Source organism: Mytilus trossulus, chromosome 4, assembly GCF_036588685.1.
Source record: "Mytilus trossulus isolate FHL-02 chromosome 4, PNRI_Mtr1.1.1.hap1, whole genome shotgun sequence".
NCBI classification, from domain to species: domain Eukaryota; kingdom Metazoa; phylum Mollusca; class Bivalvia; order Mytilida; family Mytilidae; genus Mytilus; species Mytilus trossulus.
Window position 1 is genome coordinate 8,641,078 of NC_086376.1, and position 24,555 is coordinate 8,665,632.

General features: G+C 31.7%; 1 protein-coding gene across 1 annotated transcript in view; it reads left to right on the plus strand.

Moving 5' to 3' along the window:
• The window catches only part of LOC134714436 (uncharacterized), a 35,326-nt gene that overhangs the window by 3,824 nt on the left and 6,947 nt on the right, over positions 1–24,555 (plus strand). Inside the window, exons 2-9 of the mRNA XM_063575677.1 lie at positions 6,905–7,240; positions 11,787–11,921; positions 12,660–12,749; positions 14,013–14,129; positions 16,288–16,508; positions 21,620–21,899; positions 22,744–22,842; positions 23,460–23,642. Of these exons, the coding sequence (XP_063431747.1) occupies positions 6,905–7,240; positions 11,787–11,921; positions 12,660–12,749; positions 14,013–14,129; positions 16,288–16,508; positions 21,620–21,899; positions 22,744–22,842; positions 23,460–23,642 (1,461 nt within the window). The remainder of the gene's footprint in view (positions 1–6,904; positions 7,241–11,786; positions 11,922–12,659; positions 12,750–14,012; positions 14,130–16,287; positions 16,509–21,619; positions 21,900–22,743; positions 22,843–23,459; positions 23,643–24,555) is intronic.

A 24,555-nucleotide genomic window follows, 5' to 3' on the forward strand; every position in this document is an offset into this window, starting at 1 on the left:
ACGGAAAAGCGCACCAAATGATTTTGATACAAATCCAAATAATAAATTTGCAAACGTATCAAATCAATCAGTTAAAAACATAGCATACAATAGCAGTCACACTTTAAACGATTAATTGAAAATCGAACTGGCTTTTAAATTGTCATTTTCTCTTTAGGTATAATTAGTAGTATTAGATGAATCGAAAAAGTACGACGACAAAAAAAAAGCCGTGCGAGGGCTGTATAGCTAGTCGAGGTCGGTAAACTATTCTATCATCACGATGAAGGTTTTGCTTTGAAAAAAAAACCCTATTACCATGCATACCTTACCAAATCAGCCATAAGTAATAATAGATTTTGTCAATATGTCATGTTAAATCTACCAACATTGTTATACACAATGAAACATTTGTTGTGTAGCAGGGACTGCTTATCCCTCCAGGTTTGTTTATGTGGTTGGTGTTTCTTAGTATACAGATTTCTGTGAAGTGTTTTGTGGATTTTTCCGTCAATTTTCGTTTTTACTATTGCGATGTCTGCCTTTCTTTGACTAGCTATCACATATTGCTCATGAACGCACCATAGATACCAGGTTTAAAATTGTTAATGAAAGGCCGGCGTTATGTCAATAAAATACTCACCATTGACTCTCGAATTAAAAAGTAATAATGGCCAAATAAGGTTAACTTAAATACAATTAATGAGTTGTATGTTCCCCTGATATACACGTATCTTCCACTTTGTTGTGTTGCATTATCTTATTGATTTTGGTAACATAAATTAAACTTTGATCATCAACATTCGATTATAAAAATAACGAACTGTTTGCAGTTATTCAATATATTAGCATCATTATAGCTTTTTATTTCCGTTTTTTTTTTCATTCTTACTTGTTCATAGATATGAGAAAGGCGGAGGATACTGAAGGTTTAGTCAATCTTATATGAAAACCAAAACTTGCAATACCATGGCAATTTAATTTGGTACATGTATTTTCTGAAGACAAAATCTGTCATACAAGTGAGAGGTATAGTTGCTATAAAACAAAGTTTAACCAAACACTTTCTTCGAAAACAAGTCAGGAGTATGGGAGTCATTTTTGTCATGTTTAGTTGATTGATAAATTTGATAGTTTTTATAGATTTTTTTTTAAATTTGGCTTAGAGTTTGGTATTTTTGTTATACTAATTTCGGCTATGCAAATGATTGTTTTTAATTAACTACAAAAATGTTCTCAATTTTCCACCTCAATTGTAATATATATATATATATTTGAATGCTTGGTTTAATTTTATTGAGATTCACATATTTTTGTTAATTCATTTTCTATTATATTTTAGGATAAGTTTGATCTTCGTGTTATCTTTTATTTTATAGCATTGATTTATTTATTAATAGTATCATTTAATGAATACTGTGCCTAAGTTGCTGAAGATTTTAAGCTATTAAGCTTGAGTGATAATGCATGTTGATATCTAGATCATATGAGGGACTAGTTTATAAAATATTCCGGAAACAGGATCGATTTTCATTATTAGTTTATATTAAAACAATAAGTATAAAGTCGGGATGAAATTAGTTATATATGAAGGATGGATGTGTCTTGAACTTTAAAGCCTGGAAATTATGCTGAGTGTATTTACCAAATAGCCGCAAACTAGATTCAACTGCAAGTTTTGAAAATGTGCAAATTTGTACTGTATCTTCTAGAAGTAACCGTACATATGCTCATTGAATGAATACTTTTTGAGGTGGTTTTAAGTATCCAAGCAATAATTGATCATCATAGTGAAAAATTAAGCAAGACTCATATGCCAAATGCAATTCGACAAGAATGGTGGTCTATTATTCGTCTAGTAAACTTCATTGAAAATTGGTAGCAGTTTGTTTTTCCGTTTCCTACTATATACAATCGAGAATAAAAATGTGAAATGTGTCAAAGAGACAACAACCTGACAAAAGAGCAGAAACCAGACCAATGCCATGAATGGAACTAAGCGAGAAAATCTCAAACCTGAGGCGAACTAGTTCGGTGAAAGTGAATGTGTTAGTAAATTCCATTTTTTTTTATTCTATAGCTAGTCAGCACTTCAGTTTAATCATGTAAATTTATTATTTAGTCATTTCATAAAATTTACTGTCTGCAAAACTATATATTATTCTTGATAATAATGATTTTTTTTTGTCCCAGGAGGATATATAACCCTGGCCTCACAACTTTTTGGAACTTTAAGTTCTCGGCGATCGCAATCTTCTACTTTATAGTTGTTATGTCTTTCTACAGTTTTACATCTGAGCATAGTTTTGTGTTTATTGATTGTAACCCTGACGTGTAATGTTGTCATTTTAATGTTATAATTAACATTGCCATTTAAACAGGAGGTTTTGCATGCCACAAAACTAGGTTCAACCCACCATTTTTTCATCAAAAGCCCTGTACCAGGACAGGTCAGGAAAATGGTCATTGTGACATTATAGTTCGTTTCTGTGTGTGTTACATTTCGCTGTTGTATCTCTGTTTTTTGTAATTCTCTTATATTTGATGCGTTTCCCTCAGTTTTAGTTTGTAACCTGGATTTTTTTCTCTCTATCGATATATAAATTTTGAACAGCGGTATACTACTGTTGCCTTTATTGATAAATAATCTAAAATATGTCCTATTTTAACTCATATTATTTTTTTTTGCTTTTTGTATTGAAAAATTGTAAATACTGAAATTGATTGTTGTTTTTATCATAACGTTTGCTTTAATAATTGATAATAACACTTTATAAATTTGGTGTGTCTTTACCTGTTTTTCTTGCTAAGACACAATATATGAAAGCATTTAATTAGCCAACTTTTCTAATATGGTCACGTTTCTTGAGTGTGTTGGGTCAATATATTATTTTATATTTCTGAATTTATCAACGGAAAGTTTCAGAAAAGATACCATGTCTGTATCGAAGCACTGGCCGCCGAGACGATAATTGCATTGGAGTGAGTACACCACTAGCGGAAAGTTTCTCTTTTATATCTGCGAACTACATTTGAATAATTAAACTAGAATGAAATATCGTGGGTTAATGTTACAAAAAGAAAACATTAACACCATTTGAATTGATACGAATATTAATTAGTCCTAATTTTTTATTGAAATTTCAAATTAGTAGTTTCAATTTATTACTTCATAAACTTATATAACAGCTAAGAACAATTATTCTGATAAATTAATTATATAAGTTTTTAAAGCGCTGACAATTCAATATTTGGCTCGATAAAAATCTTCTTCCTGTTCTAGTTCATTTGATACGATAATTGAATTTGTCTCTTGATAATATTTTATTGCGCATATATCTATCATTTTCTACATCAATTTACAACGATAATATAAAAAGCATGCAGTCCTTATACAATAAGGCTACCCAATTCTTATAAAAAATGCAGCAAACACATTCAACTTATTTGAGAGACCTATATATAGAATACAAAAAAAAAAAAAGTGCTGATTACTGTCTTGTTTTTAGTGAAAACACGAAAAGCAAAACAATCAACTTGAATTTCATTTAATTGGCAGATACACACACTAAGTTAAATTCATGTTTTTCTGATTCATGAATTATTTTCACAGAAAAATGGTATCTTATGTTTTTTCTTCATCTATATGTTTCAAAAATGTATTTTACCAAATTGTTCCTTTTTTATAGAAAAAGAGCAAAGAAAAGCACACGTCGAGCTTATTTACAAATAATATTTAGGAATGCGTTTTCAAACTTACATTTCAAGATTCCCTTTATTCATTTTATTTATTTGTCCAAGTTCAATAAAAACAAATAATGCTTATATTTTGATACACCAGACTCAATGTGTTTAAAAAAAGCCCCCTACCCCTCCCCAAAAAAAAGGGCGGCATCCGAATTATATTTAAGACTCATACGTTCCAAAATGTGCCTTTGGCGTTGACAATAAACCTTTGTGTTTCAAACCATTTGTTATACGACTACAATACGGCCGTATTATGGTAAGACATTGTCGTCATTGGCATCGTCTTCCAAAGACATTTAGTTCCCAGACAATAACAGTAGTATATATCAGTGTATTATTCTATTTGAAATTGCATCAACAAGTCCCATACTACAAAAGGGTTTGAGATCGATTATTTGACGATTATGGTCCCAACTCATTTTTAAGAATAAGAGGCAAACAAGGACCAAAAACAAGCATTTTCTTTGTTTCAGTACCATAACTTATGTACAAATGTATGGTTCTCTATTAAATTGTACCATAATAGGTTTCTGATCGCCTGAAGTTATAATAGTTTTGGAGATATGGCTCAAACCGTATAGGAATTAGAGTTAAAAATAAGGATTTGCTATGCTCCGGATACCGAGTTGAGTATAAGTCTTTGGAAATCGATGACATTGTACGACAAGGTTCCACACCGGTACACGTAAGAAGGGATTAATTTTTGGGGAAATTACACTAACTGGGTATAAAAAATTGGCCAAACAATACTTTGTTTAAATGACATAATTCTTGACCAATTACACCATATTTTGGGTTAAATTCAATGTCTTGGAATCTTGATGTTTTTTTCAAATCGGACCTTTTATTATTTTTATGGGCCCCGTTTTAAAATGGTCTACATTGAGCTCCAAAGAATCAAATTAAACTTCGAATTGCTTGAATTCTTTAAGATTGAATTATTATATGTCTTATTTAACCGTGTGTTTCGATTTTAAACTGATGATCCATATTTTCAGTTTGTCCACATCAATATTCAAAGGATCCAAAATTGAACATTGTTTATTTCATCAACAAAAATGTATCCTCGGGGTTTATTTGATACTTTGAATTTAATCGTGTATTTATTGTTCAGAAAAAGGGGGATGATTTGGTACCATTAAAACGTTTAATTCCGCTGCAAATGCTTGCCCCGGTTCTTAGTCAAGAATCTGATGTACAGTAGTTGTCGTTTGTTTATGTAATTTATACGTGTTTCTCGTTTCAATTTTTTTTTGTGTGTAGATAGGACCGTTGGTTTAAATGATTTTACACTAGTAATTTTGAGGCTCTTTATAGCTTGTTGTTCGGTGTGAGCCAAGGCTCCGTGTTGAAGGTCAAACATTGACCTATAATGGTTTACTTTTATATAAATTGTTATTTGGATAGAGAGTTGTCTTATTGGCACTCACACCACATCTTCCTATATCTTTTTATATTTTTTGGTATTTTGACCCGGTTTTAATTAGTTCCAAATAAAAGTCGCCAATTAATCTTTGCTTAATTTCATCAAAAATAGAAATATTAGGATTTTTTTACATTTAATTATGAAGAGTGAATTTATAAAATAGTCCCCATAAGTCATAGTTCATGTCAACATCAAAATATTTAGTTCTTATATAGATATTTTCAATGAGACGAAAAAACAATCAGCAATTAAGAAAACTCATACCGTAGGTTTAAAAGGCTACGAATAACAAAACGTAAAACACTTGAAAAATGAAAACTATTTGCTATTACTAATTTGATAACCTTAAACTAAAAAATAAAACGTAAAGTTAACGGCAACAATTAAAAGAGGGTCGAAAGATACCAAAAAGGACAGTCAGACTCATCAATCTAAAATAAACTGACAACTCCATGGCTAAAGTGAAAAAAAAACAAGACAAACAATAGTACACGTGACCAAACATATAAAACTAAAGAATAAACAACACGAACCCCACAAAAACTAGGGGTGATCTCAGGTGCTGCGGAAGGGTTAGCAGATCCTGGTCAACATGTGGCACCCGTCGTGTTGCTTAGGAAGCAATACACAGTTAGGAAAAAACCTTAAAATTGACACTCATAATTTTTAAACACCCCCTTTCCCCTCCTGTCTAACAAAGAAGGCTTTATATGTGTGTTATGCATGTATATACATGTAGAAAGAGAATCTTCCATAGATTTGATTTCTAATGGTCATAAGGGTGAAATATAATCCCTTGTGGGTGTAACCATGCCAACAATCTGCATTTCTTAGATACAAAATATAGCAAAAAAAGGGGGATGAACATGTCACAAAAGTCTCCAAAATTTGGTCTAAAGGAAAATTTCAATGAACTACAGTGATACCTTTCCTGAATCCATAGGTTTATATCTATCAAGTGGTCCAAAAAAAATCATATGTCTTCCTGCTCGTTTTTCCATAAAATTTAATTGAAAAGATCGAGCGCAAAATCTTTGTTGATAAACACTACAATAATTTATGGACCTATGAACGGTACGGATAGGAAAATACGGACTGTCAATCATTGAAATGGCCTATAAAACATGTTAAAATCAATCTAAATGTTCATATAAACCCACTAAGAAGGCTATATTATTCTTCAATTACCTAAAAATCAATTTTATTGTACAAAAACTTTCATATATAAAAAATTTACAGGGGCCATAATGCGAAACTAAACTTCTAACTGTGTATTGCTACCTTATGTGATAACAAATGCGGTAAATAGTCTAATTCGACAGGTCACATTCATTCATTTATCTACTATTCGATTTCAGGTTCAAAGCTTTGGACATAATCATTAAAAATGGTGCGGGTGCCACATATTTGAAATTCTTCTAAGTTATGAAAGAGGTTTAACGGTATAAACGACACACAAACTGTAAAATGGAGTTGGTATTTGTTTGATTGCTACGTAAGGCAATGTCAAATTCAGATGTTTTAATATCTTAAACTATGTACTAGTATTCGGATGTACTATAACTAGAAAACATATATTGTATACACAATACATTCGGTTTGAGTAGTTGATATGGAGTATAATCTATTATCTAGATAACTATTCCGATCAAATCAAGACTAGTGTAATACGCTGAACGATTTTGTTCTTAATAATTTTTAAGATAGATGTTTTATAATTTATTACAATCCTCACTTATATTTTTATTACAGTGAAAACTTTTTTATTCGATGTTTCCAACGCATTAGCACCTCCAGATTTCGTGAGTAACTGGATGCAAATACAAGCCTACGTAAATCCGGAAGTAGACATTTCACATGGTTTAGATGAATTACCTCTAAAGGTCGAAGTACAGGTCAAAGTGTTTGATACGTTCTTAAGTAGGGACATGTATTTCTTAGCAATGGGATCTGCACAGAAAGGAAATGATAATAATTTGCCATTCGGAGGAGTTTTATACTTATATAACAATGAAACAATAAAGATACTAGCACCAGGACCAAAGAATTGTGTACGACCAGAGTGTACAGGCTTACTAGTATATTTAGGTTAGTATGTTTACTAGCAGGTTAGATTAACGAACACTCAAAACAATTTGCCTACCAGATGTGAATACATGTTCAATCTATTTACTATTTAATAATCGCACACATACATGTGACTAAGCAAGATACATTTCCAAAGGTTTCTAGGCAAAAAATTGTTTATAACATATTTGTCAACCATAGATCGAAAGAAAAAACACTGTCACAGTATTTAAACGGCTTTTCATCAACTTCCTACATCATATTTGTTTTTACATTATATCAAAAAAGTATTAAAGTATTTATATATCTGTATGCATTTTTAGACATGTAGACAAACCGGTTTGCATTTGTCTCTGCTCGGGCTTTTTCGTTATTTTGACTCGTTGGTTATCATACCGTATCACCTTATTTATACAAATAGCATTTGCGTTTCATGTTTCATCTTAAAGGGTGCTGTTATTTATATCATAAAGGAGATCGGATTTGAATAAAAAAAAAAGAACTAAAGAACAAAAGAGATCACTATCATTGTTTCTTTTATTATTCTTTGACAAAGTCATAATGGCTTGTATTGTTAGTGTCAATTACCTAGGTTACAATAAATGTGTGCCTTTGGACGACAATGCACACTATCTTACATGCATGATCATTCCACTTTTAAATTTGCACACGTTTTTTGTTGAAATAAGTTATGTTATACGTTTTAATTTCCTTTATTTCTGTTATAGTATATCATGATTGTGAGCATTGAATTATTCTTTTTTAAACTTAATCAGAATTTAAGTTTATTTTAGCATACAAAGCATAATGTTTTTGATAATAGAACTTCAGACACCCAATATAACTTTGTTACTATATTTGATAGATATAGACAACGGGAAGTTTTGAAGAACACGTTATTAAGTTGTAAAACTTGTGTGTAATCCGCTTGTCATTTTGAACAGTAAAATATGTTTAAACTAACGGGCAATCTATAAGTATCAAAGCGCTGACGTGTACTCCTTTCTTATTATGAATCGCAGAAACTCATTCTGAAACAAATTCTCTCATGTACCTTTTGCGAAATGTTTCAATTCCAAAGGATAATAGCATTTAAAATTTATACCATAAAACTACATAAGAAAGACTTTAAAATAAAGAGCTAACGCTGAAATTAAACATGAATCATACTTGAAACATATACAACAAAAACAATATTAATTGACATAAACTTTTTCTTTAAATATGTCTAGCATGTATGTGCAAACAATTAAATAATTAATAACTGTTCCTTTCAGAAACCTGCAGTTATGCATCGTCATGCATTATATTACTATTTTTGCTGATATTTGTCTTATGTAATGGATACTCAATATTAATAATGACATTTTATTGTATAGTTTTGTTTCATAGGGAATTCTTTAATTATAATTATTAATAATCCACAGTAAAGAAAAATAAACAAATATTTACCATTCCTTAAAACGAATAATGATTGTATATTAGGAAACATACGTGGATATTTTTTGTGTAATTGAAGATTTTTTTTTAAATCGAAGCATACAAGTGAGAATCTTTTTTAATAAGTTCATTTTTTTTGCTTTGTGAATAATTTAGCTTGTTTTGTATGATTTCACTCGCTGACTTGCATCCTTGATAATGATTGAGTGACCTTAAACAGTTTAAAAGTATTCATTAATACATTTATTTATTCATTGTGTTTGTTTACATTTTAAAATCGTTTTCTCTTCAACTACTGGGCCTAATATTTCTTAAATTCAATGCATGTTTCTTAGGGTAACATGTTTATAAATTGTATCCGACGTTTTGGTCCATTTTAATAGGGCCACCATGGCTTCGAAATAGAAGGTGAGATGCAGTTTTTGGCTTTTGTTGAGGTGAAATAGGGATTTTTTTAGGATTTATTTACGTTTTTTGTTATGTTTTATCTTCAATAACAATATCAATAAAAAGAAAAGACATAAAGTGTCAGTTTCAAAATTGATAAACAAAGTCAGATTAACAAATAAGACAAATGTCTGATCCTGAAATAACACGTGAGCAATATCAACCTATCATGAACCTTTTCTGTTTTTACACTGTTTTACACAAACTTGTATGTTTCCATCTCCAGCCGGGACCGTTTGTTAATGGTGATCAATTTCAATATGTGTATTTTAATTGACCTTATCATTGATAGAAATTCCGATTCCCATGGTTTGGAATACTAAATTAATATCGCGTCGACCTAAACGCGAATGAAACTTGTTTATATTGAAACGAACTTCACTTAGATCTGGCAATATTCAAGATAGTATGTAATAACAATAAATTCTGTAAATTCTATTTGAATTTTTAGTTCCGTTTAACTAGTCTTCTTGGTGTTGAGGGCTACAAATCGAAATTATGCTTGGACAATTCGTACACATTTTAGAAGCAGCTTATTCTTGGGTTTCATGTACATATAGTAACACATGTATATTTACTTAGAGAAAAGGGTTTATGGGACAGAAACAATACTGGTTAGCCCAAATAGCAAAACAAGCACTACGATGAACTTTTCATTATATTTTGAAGCAATAATAAAAATCAGAAATTGTCCGATGTTTTTAAAAACTAATTTTACTGCAGGGAAACTTTTGGAATGAACTGCAGGCACTTGAAGAGGTCTTAAATTATCGCCATGTAAGGGTGATATTGCTAATCATTTATTTCCTCTCGATACCTTTATATGTTTCTAATTGCATCATAGTAATTTTTTTCCAATCAAGCTGTTTGATCTGTCATCGATGAGGAAACTGATGCAGATAATAACTTGACTTTATAAGATAATTACACAACTTCACAAGATAATTACTTGATTTGTGGTTTAAGGGCATACGATGCAGTTATAAGGGAGGTAATAAAGTTGCTAACGTAAATTGTTATTTACGCGATGTATATCCTTAGCCGTATTTGCTTGACATGAACTTCAATAATGTGGTCACCTTTATAAATTTCCTGTTTACAAAACTATGAATTTTACGAAAAACTAAGGCTTTTCTTATCCCAGGCATATATTACATTAGCCGTATTTGGCACAACTTTTTAGAATTTTGGATCTTAAATGCTCTTCAACTTTGTATTTGTTTGGCTTTATAAATATTTTGATATGAGCGTCACTGATGAGTCTTAGGTAGACGAAACGTGCGTCTGGCGTACTAAATTATAATCCTGGTACCTTTGATAACTATTAACACCATTTAGTATATGCCACTGCTAGTGGACGTTTCGTCCCCGAGGGTATCACCAGCCTAGAAGTCAACTTTTCGGTGTTGACATAAATATCAATGATGTGGTCATTTTTATAAATTTCCTGTTTACAAAACTTGGAATATTACAAAAAAATAAGAATTTTCTTATCCAAAGCATAAATTACCTTAGCCGTATTTGGCACACCTTTTTGAAATTTCGAATCCTCAATGTTCTTCAACTTTGTACTTGTTTGGCTATATAAATATTTTGATATGAGCGTTACCGATGAGTCTTATGTAGAAGAAACGCGCGTCTGGCGTACCAAATTATAATCCTGGTATCTTTGATAACTATTATCGAGAAAAGATTCGGTTTTCGACTGATTTTTATCATTCAAACTAATCTAAGTTGAAAACGATTTCATGGACCACTCTGTTTAAAATGCCATTTGGTTTGATTACGTAAGAAGGTTATGTGTGCCAATTTTTTTTATTAGAAAAATATGCAGCAAAAATGACGTTTTTTACTACATTCGTGTACATTTGATAAATATGAGATATTATAAATACAAATTGCACAAATCTAAAGGACATTCATATAAAACGGAATTTAACCAAAAAGAACAGCCGGTGTTTATCTTTAAAACAAAAAAGATGTGGTGTAATTGCCATTAGGCAACTTTCAACCAGAGACTATATTGAATAGAAGTAAACTGCTATAGTTCACTGTACGGTCTTAAAAAAATGATAAAACCTTTGTTATTAAACAACGAATAGTACATGTTGTTGACGATTTGTTATGTTTATAAACTCCTTATTGTAGTTCATGTTCTTTGATGACAATTTTTACCATGTGTTGCGTTCTTGTGCCATGTTAACTTTGAACACTTTACTAGATTCACACTTTACATTGTCAAAATTATCAGCAAGAAAAACTCTACAAATAAAACAAAGTTAGCCGAAATCGTTTTTAGACTCAAAGAGACACTGAATCATGTTTATAGAAAAAGTTATTAGCAAGACAAGATTAAACGAACAATATACAAATGTATATTTGTTATATCGTTGGCCGTACGGACAATTTAATATGAAACTCGGAAATCTCTAAACACTATGTTTACATAAATTTTGATGTGCAGGCAGAAAAAAAACACGGTTTTGGTCTTCGATCAATAAACTGTTTGCTAAAGCTCACCGCTTGACAATAAACTATACATTTTCGTAATATAAGATGGTGGAAAGATTATTTTTTTTCATTATACATTTGCAAAGGTAAAACAATCTTGTGTTTAATAACTTTCTTAAAATCATTGACATTTTCAGTAATCACAGCATTAATTTTTTGTCTGTTTTAGGGGAAAACAGTACATTTCATGGTAATAGCTCCATAGCAAGATCATTTTCAACTGGCTATGTCAGAGCAAGAGTTTGGAGAGCATGCTCACTTCCAAGACCTTCATTCATCTCTAATGCAATTCCAATGAGTTCAGGTTTTGGATATTAGAAAAAACTTGTTTCAGTTACAAAAATACATACTGTAAATTCATTATTATTCGTTGGATACACATTTTCTTGGATTTCGTGGGTACAGGGAAATTACGAATTTAAGTGTTAAACGAATCACAAATGGTCCATATTGATATATGCTGACTAAAGGAAAACTACGTAATCAAATAATTACGAAAATTGAATTTTCTTCAATCCACGAAAACTTGTACATGTAAAAAATATTAGATATTTATGTAGTGTTTTAACTGGACTTTATTTTGTCTTTTAAATAACATCCTTAAATAATATTATGCGTTCAATAAATAAAATCGTATACGTTTGGTTGGTAATTTTTGAAAATTAGGAAGATTTGCATTGATTGCTAAAGAGACAACCATCTACCAAAAGACCCCTTTTTCAGCGGGAAGTAATTAACTTCAAGGGGTTGCGTCACGTTGGTTAAAATTAAGAATAATGACGGAAAACAGCTTTCCTATTTTTTCCTATTTTTATGTTTTGAAAATGAGTCTAGGTAAAATAATAGGATCGAAGCAAGAATATTATTTATATTGTTACTGCACAAAGAAGTTTTATATTTCAAAATAACTCTACTCAACAATATCAAAATAACTGATGGCGTCCTTAGTGTTCCTTTCACATTACAGTTGGTGCCGAATTTTAGTTAATAAGCTTAAATTTTTGCCAATGAACAGTCGCTCTATTTTTATTCTATATTGTAGGTGACACTAAAGATTTACCACATGGACATAAACCGTCGTGGGTAATTGTCAGAGTACACATTGATCAAGGCTGGGTTTATGAGGCTCAAGGTAATCATGTTGTATCGTTAATTGTTAGTTTGATATAGAATATATTATTGCATTACATGTATGGTTCATTGACTTTAAAAATATTTTAATCAAAACGTCACTGATGAGTCTTACATGTATGAGGACAAAACACGCGTCTGTCGTTTTAAATTATAATCCTGGTACCTTTGATAACTATCACCATACTGCGTTATTTGATTGGCAATCTCGCGTCATTCTGCAATTAACCTTCATCTAATTTCAAAATGAAAATGTACCATTCTTCATAACACAAGCCTCCACAATCAATATGTAAATAAAAGTATATTTTATAGAAACCGTGTTTTCATGAATATTTCCTTGCAATTTAAATAAGAAACATGCGAAAAGCAATGTTTTCGTAGATAGTAGATGTTTTTGTGTCCTGTTAAATTGTTCCTTTTAAAATTGTTATACGATGATGACTGATGAACCCATATTTTGACTATTTTATTAATTGTGACTGTTTATTTAACGCATCATGTAAATGTAGCGGAATTTGATGAGACTGTTATTAAAGTGAGAGGGTTAGCGCTATAGAACCAGGTTTAATCCACCATTTTCTACATTTGAAAATGCCTGTACCAAGTCAGGAATATGACAGTTCTTGTCCATTCGTTTTTGATGCGTTTTGTTTTTTGATTTTGCCATGTGATTATGGACTTTCCAAATTGATTTTCCTCTGAGTTCAGTATTTTTGTGATTTTACTTTTTTCCATAGCTTGCAATCCTATTGATCAATATTTTGTTAAGCACAACTAAGTCAAGGTTTCAGTGAGATGATAGCCCTAAAAATAATTGTGACAATGGTTTTAAACTTGTCATTTCTGTGTCCTTTTATAGACTGCTGTTCTGTGTGAGCCAAGGCTAAGTGTCGAAGACCGTACTTTGACCTAAGATGGTTAACTTTTTTAAATAGATTTTTGGATAGAGAGAAGTCGCATTGGCAGTCATACATCTACACACAAAGCTAAAACCATATAATCAACTCCTCTGATTTAGTAACCTAACAAACAAAGCTGAACATGAATCTTTGTACAGAAACAAACTGTGATGGTACTACACTAGTTTTACGAGAACACAAATCTCCTTTTTCTATCTTAAACATATGTCGTTATGGTTTTTATTTGTTGCCGATAATTGCTAACAAAGCATATAAAAAAATCTCTCAGAACTGGATTTACTTTCATGACGTAATACGCATAATTGTGAGGTCTGATATAATGAATTTCTTTTTTACAACAGGTAGCGTATTTTATGAAACATCCAGTAATCCGTTTGGAGGTGTCGTTTTTGCATATAGCGATACTCATCTCAGATTATGGGTCCCAAAAAAAGGACCAGGATCGTCAAGGGCTAATGGTAAAATACATTATTGTTCAGTCAAATATTTTTTTATTTTCATTAACAACTTCGGCGAAAACACTCTTTGATGAATAATTACCAAAAATTTGATAACAATGAATTATAGGTTGCATTTCTGTAAATATTGACAATGCAAGTTCCCATAGGAACTCCTTTTACGGTTAAACTGTACCACTTTTACTATGAAATTTGAAAAACATCTTATCCTAGAATTGAAAGTTCATATACGCCACAATTTTTTTCAAAGGTCAAAATATAGGACTGTGCGGCATGTTTCCAACGTTTATATAACATAAACGTCTCAGAGTTTAAACTTACACTAATTTTCTTAACTTCTCCTACCTCGAATGAAAGGTTACCACAGATTTCAATGTAAACAATATGCATGTGTTTATTTACTGGTAACATTCCCAAGTTCAGTCTTTGCGATATGGAATACAGAGAGTATAACTGGGAACCGGTATGTAAACAAAGTTATTTGTTTATGAATATTCAATTACTCCCCAAAAGGGGTGTGTTTTGAGCAACAGCTGTATTTACAAAGTACAACCTATAAAAATAAACCACGAATACGTAGGATAATCTCAAACTAAATTTACTTAACATTTGTAGACTTATTTCGTGTCAAATTGTTTTATTTAGGTAGTAACGTCGTTTATAAATATAACATTTGTATTACGCTGTTTAATAGTCACAAATCGATTAATTTATAAGTGAAAACAAACCCAGGTTTATTTACAAATATATCATGCTTACAAGGGGTATTTGCCAAAAATACCGGTTGAGAGGTACAAATTTCCAGAGCCGTTAGGCGAGGGAAATTTGATTACCTCGAAACCGGTATTTTTGGCAAATACCCACTGTAAGCATGATATAATTGTTTAATTCCACCGAATGTTCCACCTCAGAAAGTTTATTATAATCAGGTATCATATGAAATTTAAACTTGAATGTATAATTTTTGTATACACTGCAGCTGTGCTATTTGCGCAGTAAAATTGCATTGACCGTATAGTCATTTCTTATCATTTTTTTTTATGTACAGTAACTGACTGTATATATATCTCCCTTTTTGTGATACAAGCTGGTTCTCGGCTCACTACTACACTTTGTTCGTCAGTTTCAGTGAAGCGAAATACAAGTGGATTCCAGTATAATGTGACCGGTTGAGAATTCGTTTCCGTTGAGTTTTATTTATGACGTCATTTCCGGAATTTTTACGTCATTCGGTCCAAATTCAATAATGATGTTTTTTATCCTAAATATTTTATCTGGAATCATATATTTAGAATGACCATGTATTTGTCATATCAGAATAGAAACAATTCATTGAGTTATTTTTAGACATGGTATTCCCCATCTGCCACGGTATTTGCTAGGGTATTTTTCATCTGCCACGGTATTTGCTAGCAAAATATCAATATATAGAAGTTGGTGAAAAATACCATGGTTCTCATCCAATCAAAATACAGCATTATTACATAAGTTGGAATTAACTGAACAATTTCACTGTTTCAAAACAACTACATTCATCATCTTTTACGATATTAAATTGCGTAATGATATTTGAATTCGCTAATGTATGAATCCTAAATAAATGCTATGATGGTCCTAATGTTGCGTACTAGTATATGCCTCAAGTGCGGAAGTTCGAGGGCTCGATTCATGCTTAGTCAAACTTGGCATTTACCATTTGCCAAATGAGACAACTCTTCACAAGAGACAAAATGACACAAAAAAATAATTACCATATTATATATTCAGAAAGGTTCGGTTAAAATGTTTACGTATTTCAATTCAAATTTAAAATCCAAAGAAATTGTTGAATGTTTTTATTTTGGTTGTTAAGTATATACCTCAGCAATTAAATGTTAGCTGTAATATGTTTCATCTTTATAATAATAGAAATGCAAAGATGTAGTATAATTATCAATAAAACACCTTTTCGCTAGAGACCGGCCAAATGAAGTCGAAGTTAGCAAATATAGGTCATCGTACGACCTTCTACATAAAAACTAATATTTCAATAATACTACAACTAAAAAGCTTCAATATATCAAATTGTCTTTTTAAATATTTTGTACTAGTATATGATTAGAATAACACTATCACTATATAATTATATTCATGTTATATTTGATATCTAAAAATGCAGGTGTACCTTTTAATGCTATGAATGGATGGGGTGAAACTGGCGATTTCGGATACAGCGAGACAGTTACAGTAAGGGCATTTGTATGGAATTTTCTAGACACCAATTTTATTCCCACCAATCCAATCGTACTGACACAGACATCATACATTACAAGTCCCAGTTTTATATCTGTTGGACCTGGGTACTCTTTGCATGCTGATAACAGTTTGATTCTATTTGCGGTAAGTGGTTAAATTTTTCCACTACGCTTTTTTTTCTTCAATTACATAATACATAAACTGAACATACGATTTTGTTCGTGCATAATTTTATTCAAGCTTCTTTTATTTTTGCAAACCGGTTTGTTCATATTAAAGTCATAGATTTTGTTTGAAGTTGACTATCTGTCTCCATAAACCAGATACTATAAAATTTATACTAACAGGATAACACTTTTGTTTATCTCTCTTACGTCAGAAAAGCCTTCATGTTTCAAATGCAATTTATAGATCAAGTAATTTTATTACGTCGTAACACTTACGGTATTAGATGAGATAGTAATGCGCAACTGCAACCTCAATGTGTTGCTAATTTTGCTATCGAGCGGATGTGGTTTGTCTCGATGCGCAACCTCTAACTAAGATTTCATTAAAGATATATTAAGTCAATGTGATTTTTTTTATATTGAATAAAAGTATATGTCTTTATAAACAGATTTTTTGCGCAAGTAAAAATCTTATAATTATTTCGTTTGTGAAACGAGATTATTTAACTTGACAAAGATGGCGGACGCAATTCTGCACAAGGAGAAAGGAGATAAAACTCCTAAATCTTCTTTTGAAGATGACTTATTAAGGTTGGACGAAGATGAAATAGCATATGAAGGGAAGTGTAAAATCCCGCTAAAGGTCCCGCTAAAAGAAAATGCTCAAAAACTATAGCCAGTAAAAGTAGTACAGGTAACGGTTCAAAGGTAAATAGCAAGGACGCTAAAGAAAAGACTCTGGTAAACAAGTGACACGAGGTGTCGACTAGTACATCAATAGCAATAATAATGTGATTATTAACATGCTTACTGACATGAGAAATGAACAATCTTCAACTAATAAAAGGTTGGAAGATATAAAAAAACGTATAGATGTTTTGTATAATGATGAATATGATGATGAATATGATAATGTAGGTGACGTAGATGAAGATATGGACGAGGTCCATGAATCTGGTGACGGTAAAGATACCGGTAATGAACCACCTTGTAAAAAAACAGAAAACTCTCTCAAATAGCGAAGAGTCCAGGTTTTCTAGTATGAATAAATATTTAGATCTGGTGAGAGATGTGGTGAAAGGTAAATATCTAGCAGACAATATCACAGATATTTTCAGAAACGGTATTTCGGAAGAGAAATACAGAGAACTTATGAAAGATGAAAATAGTAATCGGCCTGAGAATTGTGAAGGACTTGTACCAGTCCAAACTGATCAGTTAGTATGGGATCTGTTATGGCCCAGAACTAGAACTAATGACAATGGAATGAGACAATGTCAGACTTCTGTAGTCAGAGGGGCAACTTATCTGTCCAAAGTAGTTAATAGACTAGACACAATTCTAGGTAAAGAAGATACGCAAAACAAACCTGAGTTGGAAGGTATTCTTGATGACTGTATGGACTCTCTTACTTTATTTGGTCATGCAAATAAAGAAATATGCTTAGCTAGAAGAGAACTCACGAAACCTGATGTATAAGGTGACCTGTTTAATAAAAAACATAACCTTTCAATAAATGGTTATTTGGTGGAGATGTCTCTAAAACAGTCAAAGACATTGGAGAATGTAGAAATATTTCAAATCGCCTTTCAGTTGGTTATGGTTATAGCCAGTTTAGGGGCGGTACAGTGGTGGTTGGAGATTCTTATGTAATAGACGCCGTGGTAGAGGATGAGGCGGAAGAGGCCGTGGTAGTGTCTAAAGGTCAGTTGACAAATCTGAGTAAAAAACTCCCGTTGGACTCACAAGTACAGAAATTAGATGTTTTGAGTATTAACACAAATGATTTTCAAGCAGGAACATTGAAATTGTTTGTTAATGAATGGAGAAAATTAACATCTGATGAATATATTTTAGATGCGGTTCAGCACTGTTATATAGAATTTACAGACAATAGACCTCCTATGCGAAATAAAATGTCAATTAGAAATTCCAAATTTAATTTAAAGGAAGACAAAATAGTTGATATTGAAATTGAAAAATTATTAAAAATGTATGCAATCCAATAGGTTGAATCTGGAATAAATGAATTTATTTTCCCAATTTTTGTAAGACCAACAAAAAAAAATAACGAATACAGAATGATACTTAATTTGAAAGAATTAAATACACACAGTAAATATCAACATTTCAAAATGGATTCTTTTGAAAGCGCTTTATATATGATTAAAGAAAATGCATACATGTCAACTGTAGATCTTAGACATGCGTATTATTCTATTAACATTGCTGAATAGCATAGAAAATTTTTAAGATTTGTTTGGAAAGAGAAATATTTTCAATATTCCTGCTAACAAATGGTATAGCTATGGCACCAAGGCTTTTTACCAAAATTATGAAAGTTGTATATGCAAGTCTGCGTAAAATGGGTTATGTAAATGTTGGGTACATTGACGATTCACTACTATTAGATGATACTGAACTCGAATGCAAAAATAATGTTACAGAAACTGTTAATATGGTGTCAAGCCTTGGATTTATAGTACATAAAGATCAGTCAGTTTTTACTCCTGAAAAAATGCATCAAGTTTTTAGGTTTTTACATTGACTCGGAAACAATGATAGTTACTTCACCAGTTGAAAAACCAGATACTATTGCTAAAGAATGCAAACAATTTCAAAGTAAAAATAAATGTAAAATAAGAGAAGCAGCTAGAGTTCTTGGGATACTCATATCTAGTCTCCCTGCTGTGAAATTTGGTAAACTCTATAACAGGGAAATAGAGAGAGAGAAAATTAAAGCATTAAAATTAGCTATGGGAGATTTTGATTCTGAAATGTTTGATACATCAGAAATGAAACAAGACCTACAGTGGTGGTCAGATAATATTTATACTCAAAAGATGACATTTAATAGAGGTAACCCACAGGTTATAATTCAAACAGACGCCTCAAAATTAGGTTGGGGAGCAGTCTTGAATGAACAAAAAATTGGTAGCAGATGGAGCAAGGATGGAAAAAATAATCATATTAATTGTTTAGAATTATTAGCTGTTTATCATGCTCTTAAATCATTCAAGTATGATTTGAATACTGTTGAAAATGTCAAAATGCTTACAGACAATACAACTGCTGTAAGCTATATAAACAGTATGGGTGGTATAAAGTCTATTGAATGTAATAGAATAGCTAGAAAATTTTGGATTTGGTGCATTGAATACCAAATATGGCTGATTGCTACTCATATACCAGGGAAGTTAAATACAAAAGTAGACAAAAGTAGACTATCAGTCAAGACATTTTAATGATCAGATATAATGGCAACTGAATAAAAACAATTTTGAAGTATGTTAATTATGGAATAAACCAGAAATAGATTTATTTGCTTCACATCTAAATACTCAGTTACCAATTTTTTGTTCATGGAAAGCTGACCCATAATCATCTTTTGTTGATGCTTTTACTCTTGATTGGGGTAGTTTTTCTTACAGGTTTATGGTAGTTTTTCTTACAGGTATATGTTTCCTCCTTTTAGCATGATCGGACGCTGTGTAAAGAAGATTATAAAAGACAAGGCAGACGTGCTGTCTGTGGGACCACTTTGACCAACCCAATCATGGTTTGTTCAAGTAATGAAACTGTTTATAAACAATCCATATGTTATCAAAGGAAACAAAAAGCTATTGACTCTACCATACAAGGACATATTTCATCCTTTAGAAAAGACATTGAATTTGATGGTACATTGTATGTCGGCTATCCGGAACCGATTTCAAAACAAAGGAATTTCAGAGAAAACTTCCGCTATTATCATGGAATCATGGAGATCAGGAACTCAAAAACAATATAAAACATAAATCAAGAAATGGTTTATTTTCTGTCTTGAACGGAAAGAGGATAAATTTCCCACGTCTGTAGAACTTGTGCTAGAATTTCTGACTTATTTGTTTGAATGAAAGATTAAACTTTAAAACTACATGTAGTTATGTAAATTGCATTGACGAATGCTACTAGATCACAGAATATTCATTTATTAAAACTCAGCAATAAGCAAAAACAGAAGGATTGTTTTCGTTTTAAGATATTTGATTTACTGAAACAAAGCAGACCTGGATATACAATGTAAGAATCCTGAAGTTATTTTTAAAAGTTTTCCTCCAGACAGGAGATTATGTGTGTATTTAGTGCTGAAGAAATATTTGAAACGTACTGTTAATATAAGATCAGAACAAGATTCATTAATATAAAGTTATATTAAACCACACAAAAAAGTTAGTTGCTCAACTATTTCTAGATGGATTGGTGTCTAGTCCGTTATGTGCCGTGCAGGAATTGACACAACAGTACACGATCTGCATCTACTTCGAAGGCAAAGCAGAATAATGTGCCTGTAAGTGATAGTTTAGCTAAAGCCGGTTGGTCAAGTTCAACGACTTTGGGAAAATTTCATGACAAGACAGTAACAACAAGTGATGTTTTTGCAGAAAAAGTGTTACAAATCTGAATACGAGTTTATTAAATGTTTGATTTATGATTTAGTTTTAAATAAGAAAGATCAAATGATCTACATGTTTATGAGTGCTACATAATGCATATCACTGTCATCTGGTTGTTGCAAATTGTCTTAGTGTATCTAATGATTATCACAGGTATTCATTTTCAAAGAAGTGTGAAATACATGTAACATACATTCAAAAGTACACCTGGAAACCAAATATGTTGTAGCTTTGAAGTCTCATCTAATACCGGAAGTGTTATGACGTTATATAATTACTAAATTTAACGATACCTACCTTGGTTAAGTTTAAGTGTAAATCTATGAAGACATAGAATAACACTGTAGGTGTTAGATGCCACCACCCAACCCATCAGCTCTTATTATAGGGCTTGGTACATCTTTGTATATTGTAATTGGTAGATGTACTTTTTATACCAACAACTTTTGTTTTTACTGTAAATATGGAGGTTGCAGTTGCGCAGTACTATCTCATCTAACACCTCCAGTGTTATTCTATGTCTTCATAAAATTACACTTTAACTTAAAGTTAACCAAGGTAAGTATCGTTAAATTTGGTAATTATTAAGCCACAAAATGTTTAGATAAGTTAACATCGCAGACTTGTAAACTATTATTTGATCGATCTTAAGGTGAAAGCCAACACTGGTGATAATGCGGGTTTCCAGTTCTATCCAGCTGGTTCATCGATGACAGACGGAACAACATCCAGTACTAATACAAAGTATGGATCATTTGTGTATGGTTACACTGATGACAAGATTTACTACTGGACACCCGAGGACGCTGCACAGACATCATCAGGATGTGTATTGTTAATGGGCGGTTTATGGGGTTCCAACAGTAAACCACACTGTCTGAGTAAAAGTGATGTTTCATTGGAGTTTACTTTCAATGTGCTTAGCATAAGAGGTATGACACAAATAACTTTAGTAGAGAATTATCTCTCGATCGAGTAAGTAGGACTTTATTTGTAAAGAGACAATTCTCTACTGAAGGTATTTAAAAGGTCTTGATTGGTTTGGTTTTGTGATATAGTGTAATATAAACACAAGGAGACGTGGTATGATACTTGTAGACAGCGCGATTAACATCCAGTTAGACCATAGGACAATGTTTGCCCCTGAATTGATGATTGTAAGAAAATTTTGCAGTTTTCGGTTATTATCTTGAATATTATTATAGATAAAGATACACTGTACACAGCAAAAATGTTTAGCAAAGTAAGATCTACAAATAAGTTAATACATATGTATGGCTACTTTATATTCAGTTATTGTCCTATAAATTAAAAAAAAATCACAAATTCTTCATCTAGTTTTTTCACTCTAAAATATTCTCTTTTGAAACTGCTAAATCAATTTCAGCCAAACTTGGGCTAAATAGTTTCAGAGAATCTAGGATGAATTTTAATTTTTTTTTCCTCGTAAGTAAAGAAACATAGCCACTATGGCTTAAACGGAACAAAACTGTATGTTTTTTTGATTTTGAAGAAAATATAACAGACAAAAGAACATTTGAATGGCATCTTTTAGACACTTTATGAGTTATATATTGAAAATTGAAAAGCATCAATAATCATTAATGAACGATGTAAGCAAATAACTACAGCTGATCGATTCCATTTCTTGCGAGCCTCTTGTTTTTAAAAGGGTTCAAAGATTTTTGTATATTCCCAATTATAGTTTTTATAATGTGGATACGTACAGTGATAAATATATGTAAATGGCATCTAAGTATGTGTATATTTTTGTAGAACCAGCATGTGGATCCTTTTCATGTGCAGGTGCATCAGACAGAGGACCAGAATGCAACTGTACAGGAAGTGGAAAGGAAGGACAGTTCTGTGACAGCGGTAGTTATATTTATATCTTTATTTCAGAACACTCAAGTGTGGCATCAAGGCGAGCTTCGCGATTCAGTATAGCCACTCCCAGAAGTATATAGAGAACGTAGGCTTTTCCTTGTATTCTCTGATTGGTCATAACGCTGCTTACGTGTCTACTTCATGAATACCTTTATTTTAAAAGTTTAGGTTTGGGCTTTAATGAAAAGGTTAACTCAATTTACACTCATATATATATTTATAAGGATATGATTGGTTAATCATCTACACGTTGTGACTATATATATTCATAAAGGGTGTCCTAAACATTACATGGTTAGTTATAATACAGGGTTAGCAACCAACTGGGGTTAATAAGGAGTTACATCCTTTCACTTAGTTCTCACCCCATATGGAATTTACTGACCCCATATATACCGTATTAGGTCACTAACACACCATGTAACCAATATTAGTATTGAACACGAAAATATCTACAAATAAACCAGTAATTATGACATTATGTCCCTACTAATGTTATCGTATGCTTGTATTGTATCCTAAAAACGGAAACCTAAAGTAAAGTTGTATGTACATGTGACCAAATATTTGAAAACCATATTCAATACTGTGTATTTCAATTACAGGTGTAACATGCCTCAAACCAATCGATCATAGGAATGCTAATTTGGCACCATTAAAAAACCGATATAACCACCAAGAAGACGTTACATTCTCTTGCAAAACAGGATATTATAATGTATCAGGATCATCCGGTAGACAATGCCAGGAAGACAAATCATGGAGTGGAGAATCATATTTGTGTGACCGTTAGTACATTCTTATATCTCGATTTAGTGTTACCCTTTCAGAGTATCTGACTTCAAACAGTTCTTCATTGAATTTGTTATTTAATTTTTCGTTTTTTTCGCTTTTCAGTTTGTATACACCCATCAAAATTTTGACGAGACGTATTATGGTTTACACATGTCTTGGTGTCTGTCCGTCCGTCCTTCCGTCTGTCTGTCCGGCGAAAAGTTGTAGCACCGTAATTTGAGAACGACTTATCTAAATTTCATGAAACTTAATATAGTTGTTTTTTATGATGGTCAAATGATCTGTATACTTTTTGATGAAAATAAGATGTAAACTTGTTGAGTTACGGGGCACTTTGTAACTAAAAAAGGGGTGGGTTTTTTTCACATGTCTCACCGTATCTCAAAAACGATTTATGATTTTTGCTTAAAACTTTACACACTTCTTAGTTATATTAATCCTAATATCTGTATACTTTTTGGTGATGATTCAAAATTTCATTTTTGAGTTATTGAGTATTTTGTAAAAAAGGGAGAGGGTTTCATTTTTACATGTCGCGCCGTATCTCAAAAACCATTTATGATTATTGCTTAAAACTTTACACACTTCTTTGTTATATTAATCGAAAGATTTGTATACTTTTTGGTGGTGATTCAAAATTTTATTTTTGAGTTATTGAGTTTATCGTGTCTGAAAAACAATACATGGTTATTGCTTAAAACTTTCTCAGAAACTATTTATGATTATTGCATAAAACTTCCACACAAGACGTCGGGTGTATCATGCGCTCATGGCGCAGCTGTTTATTAATTTTAAATTGATGAAGTGACATGATTTTCAACATTCCTGCAACGAATAAAAACTACATTGTATACATTTCATGTGTCCGAAGCGTTTTTCCGGGTGCATCTTTACCAGGAACGCTCA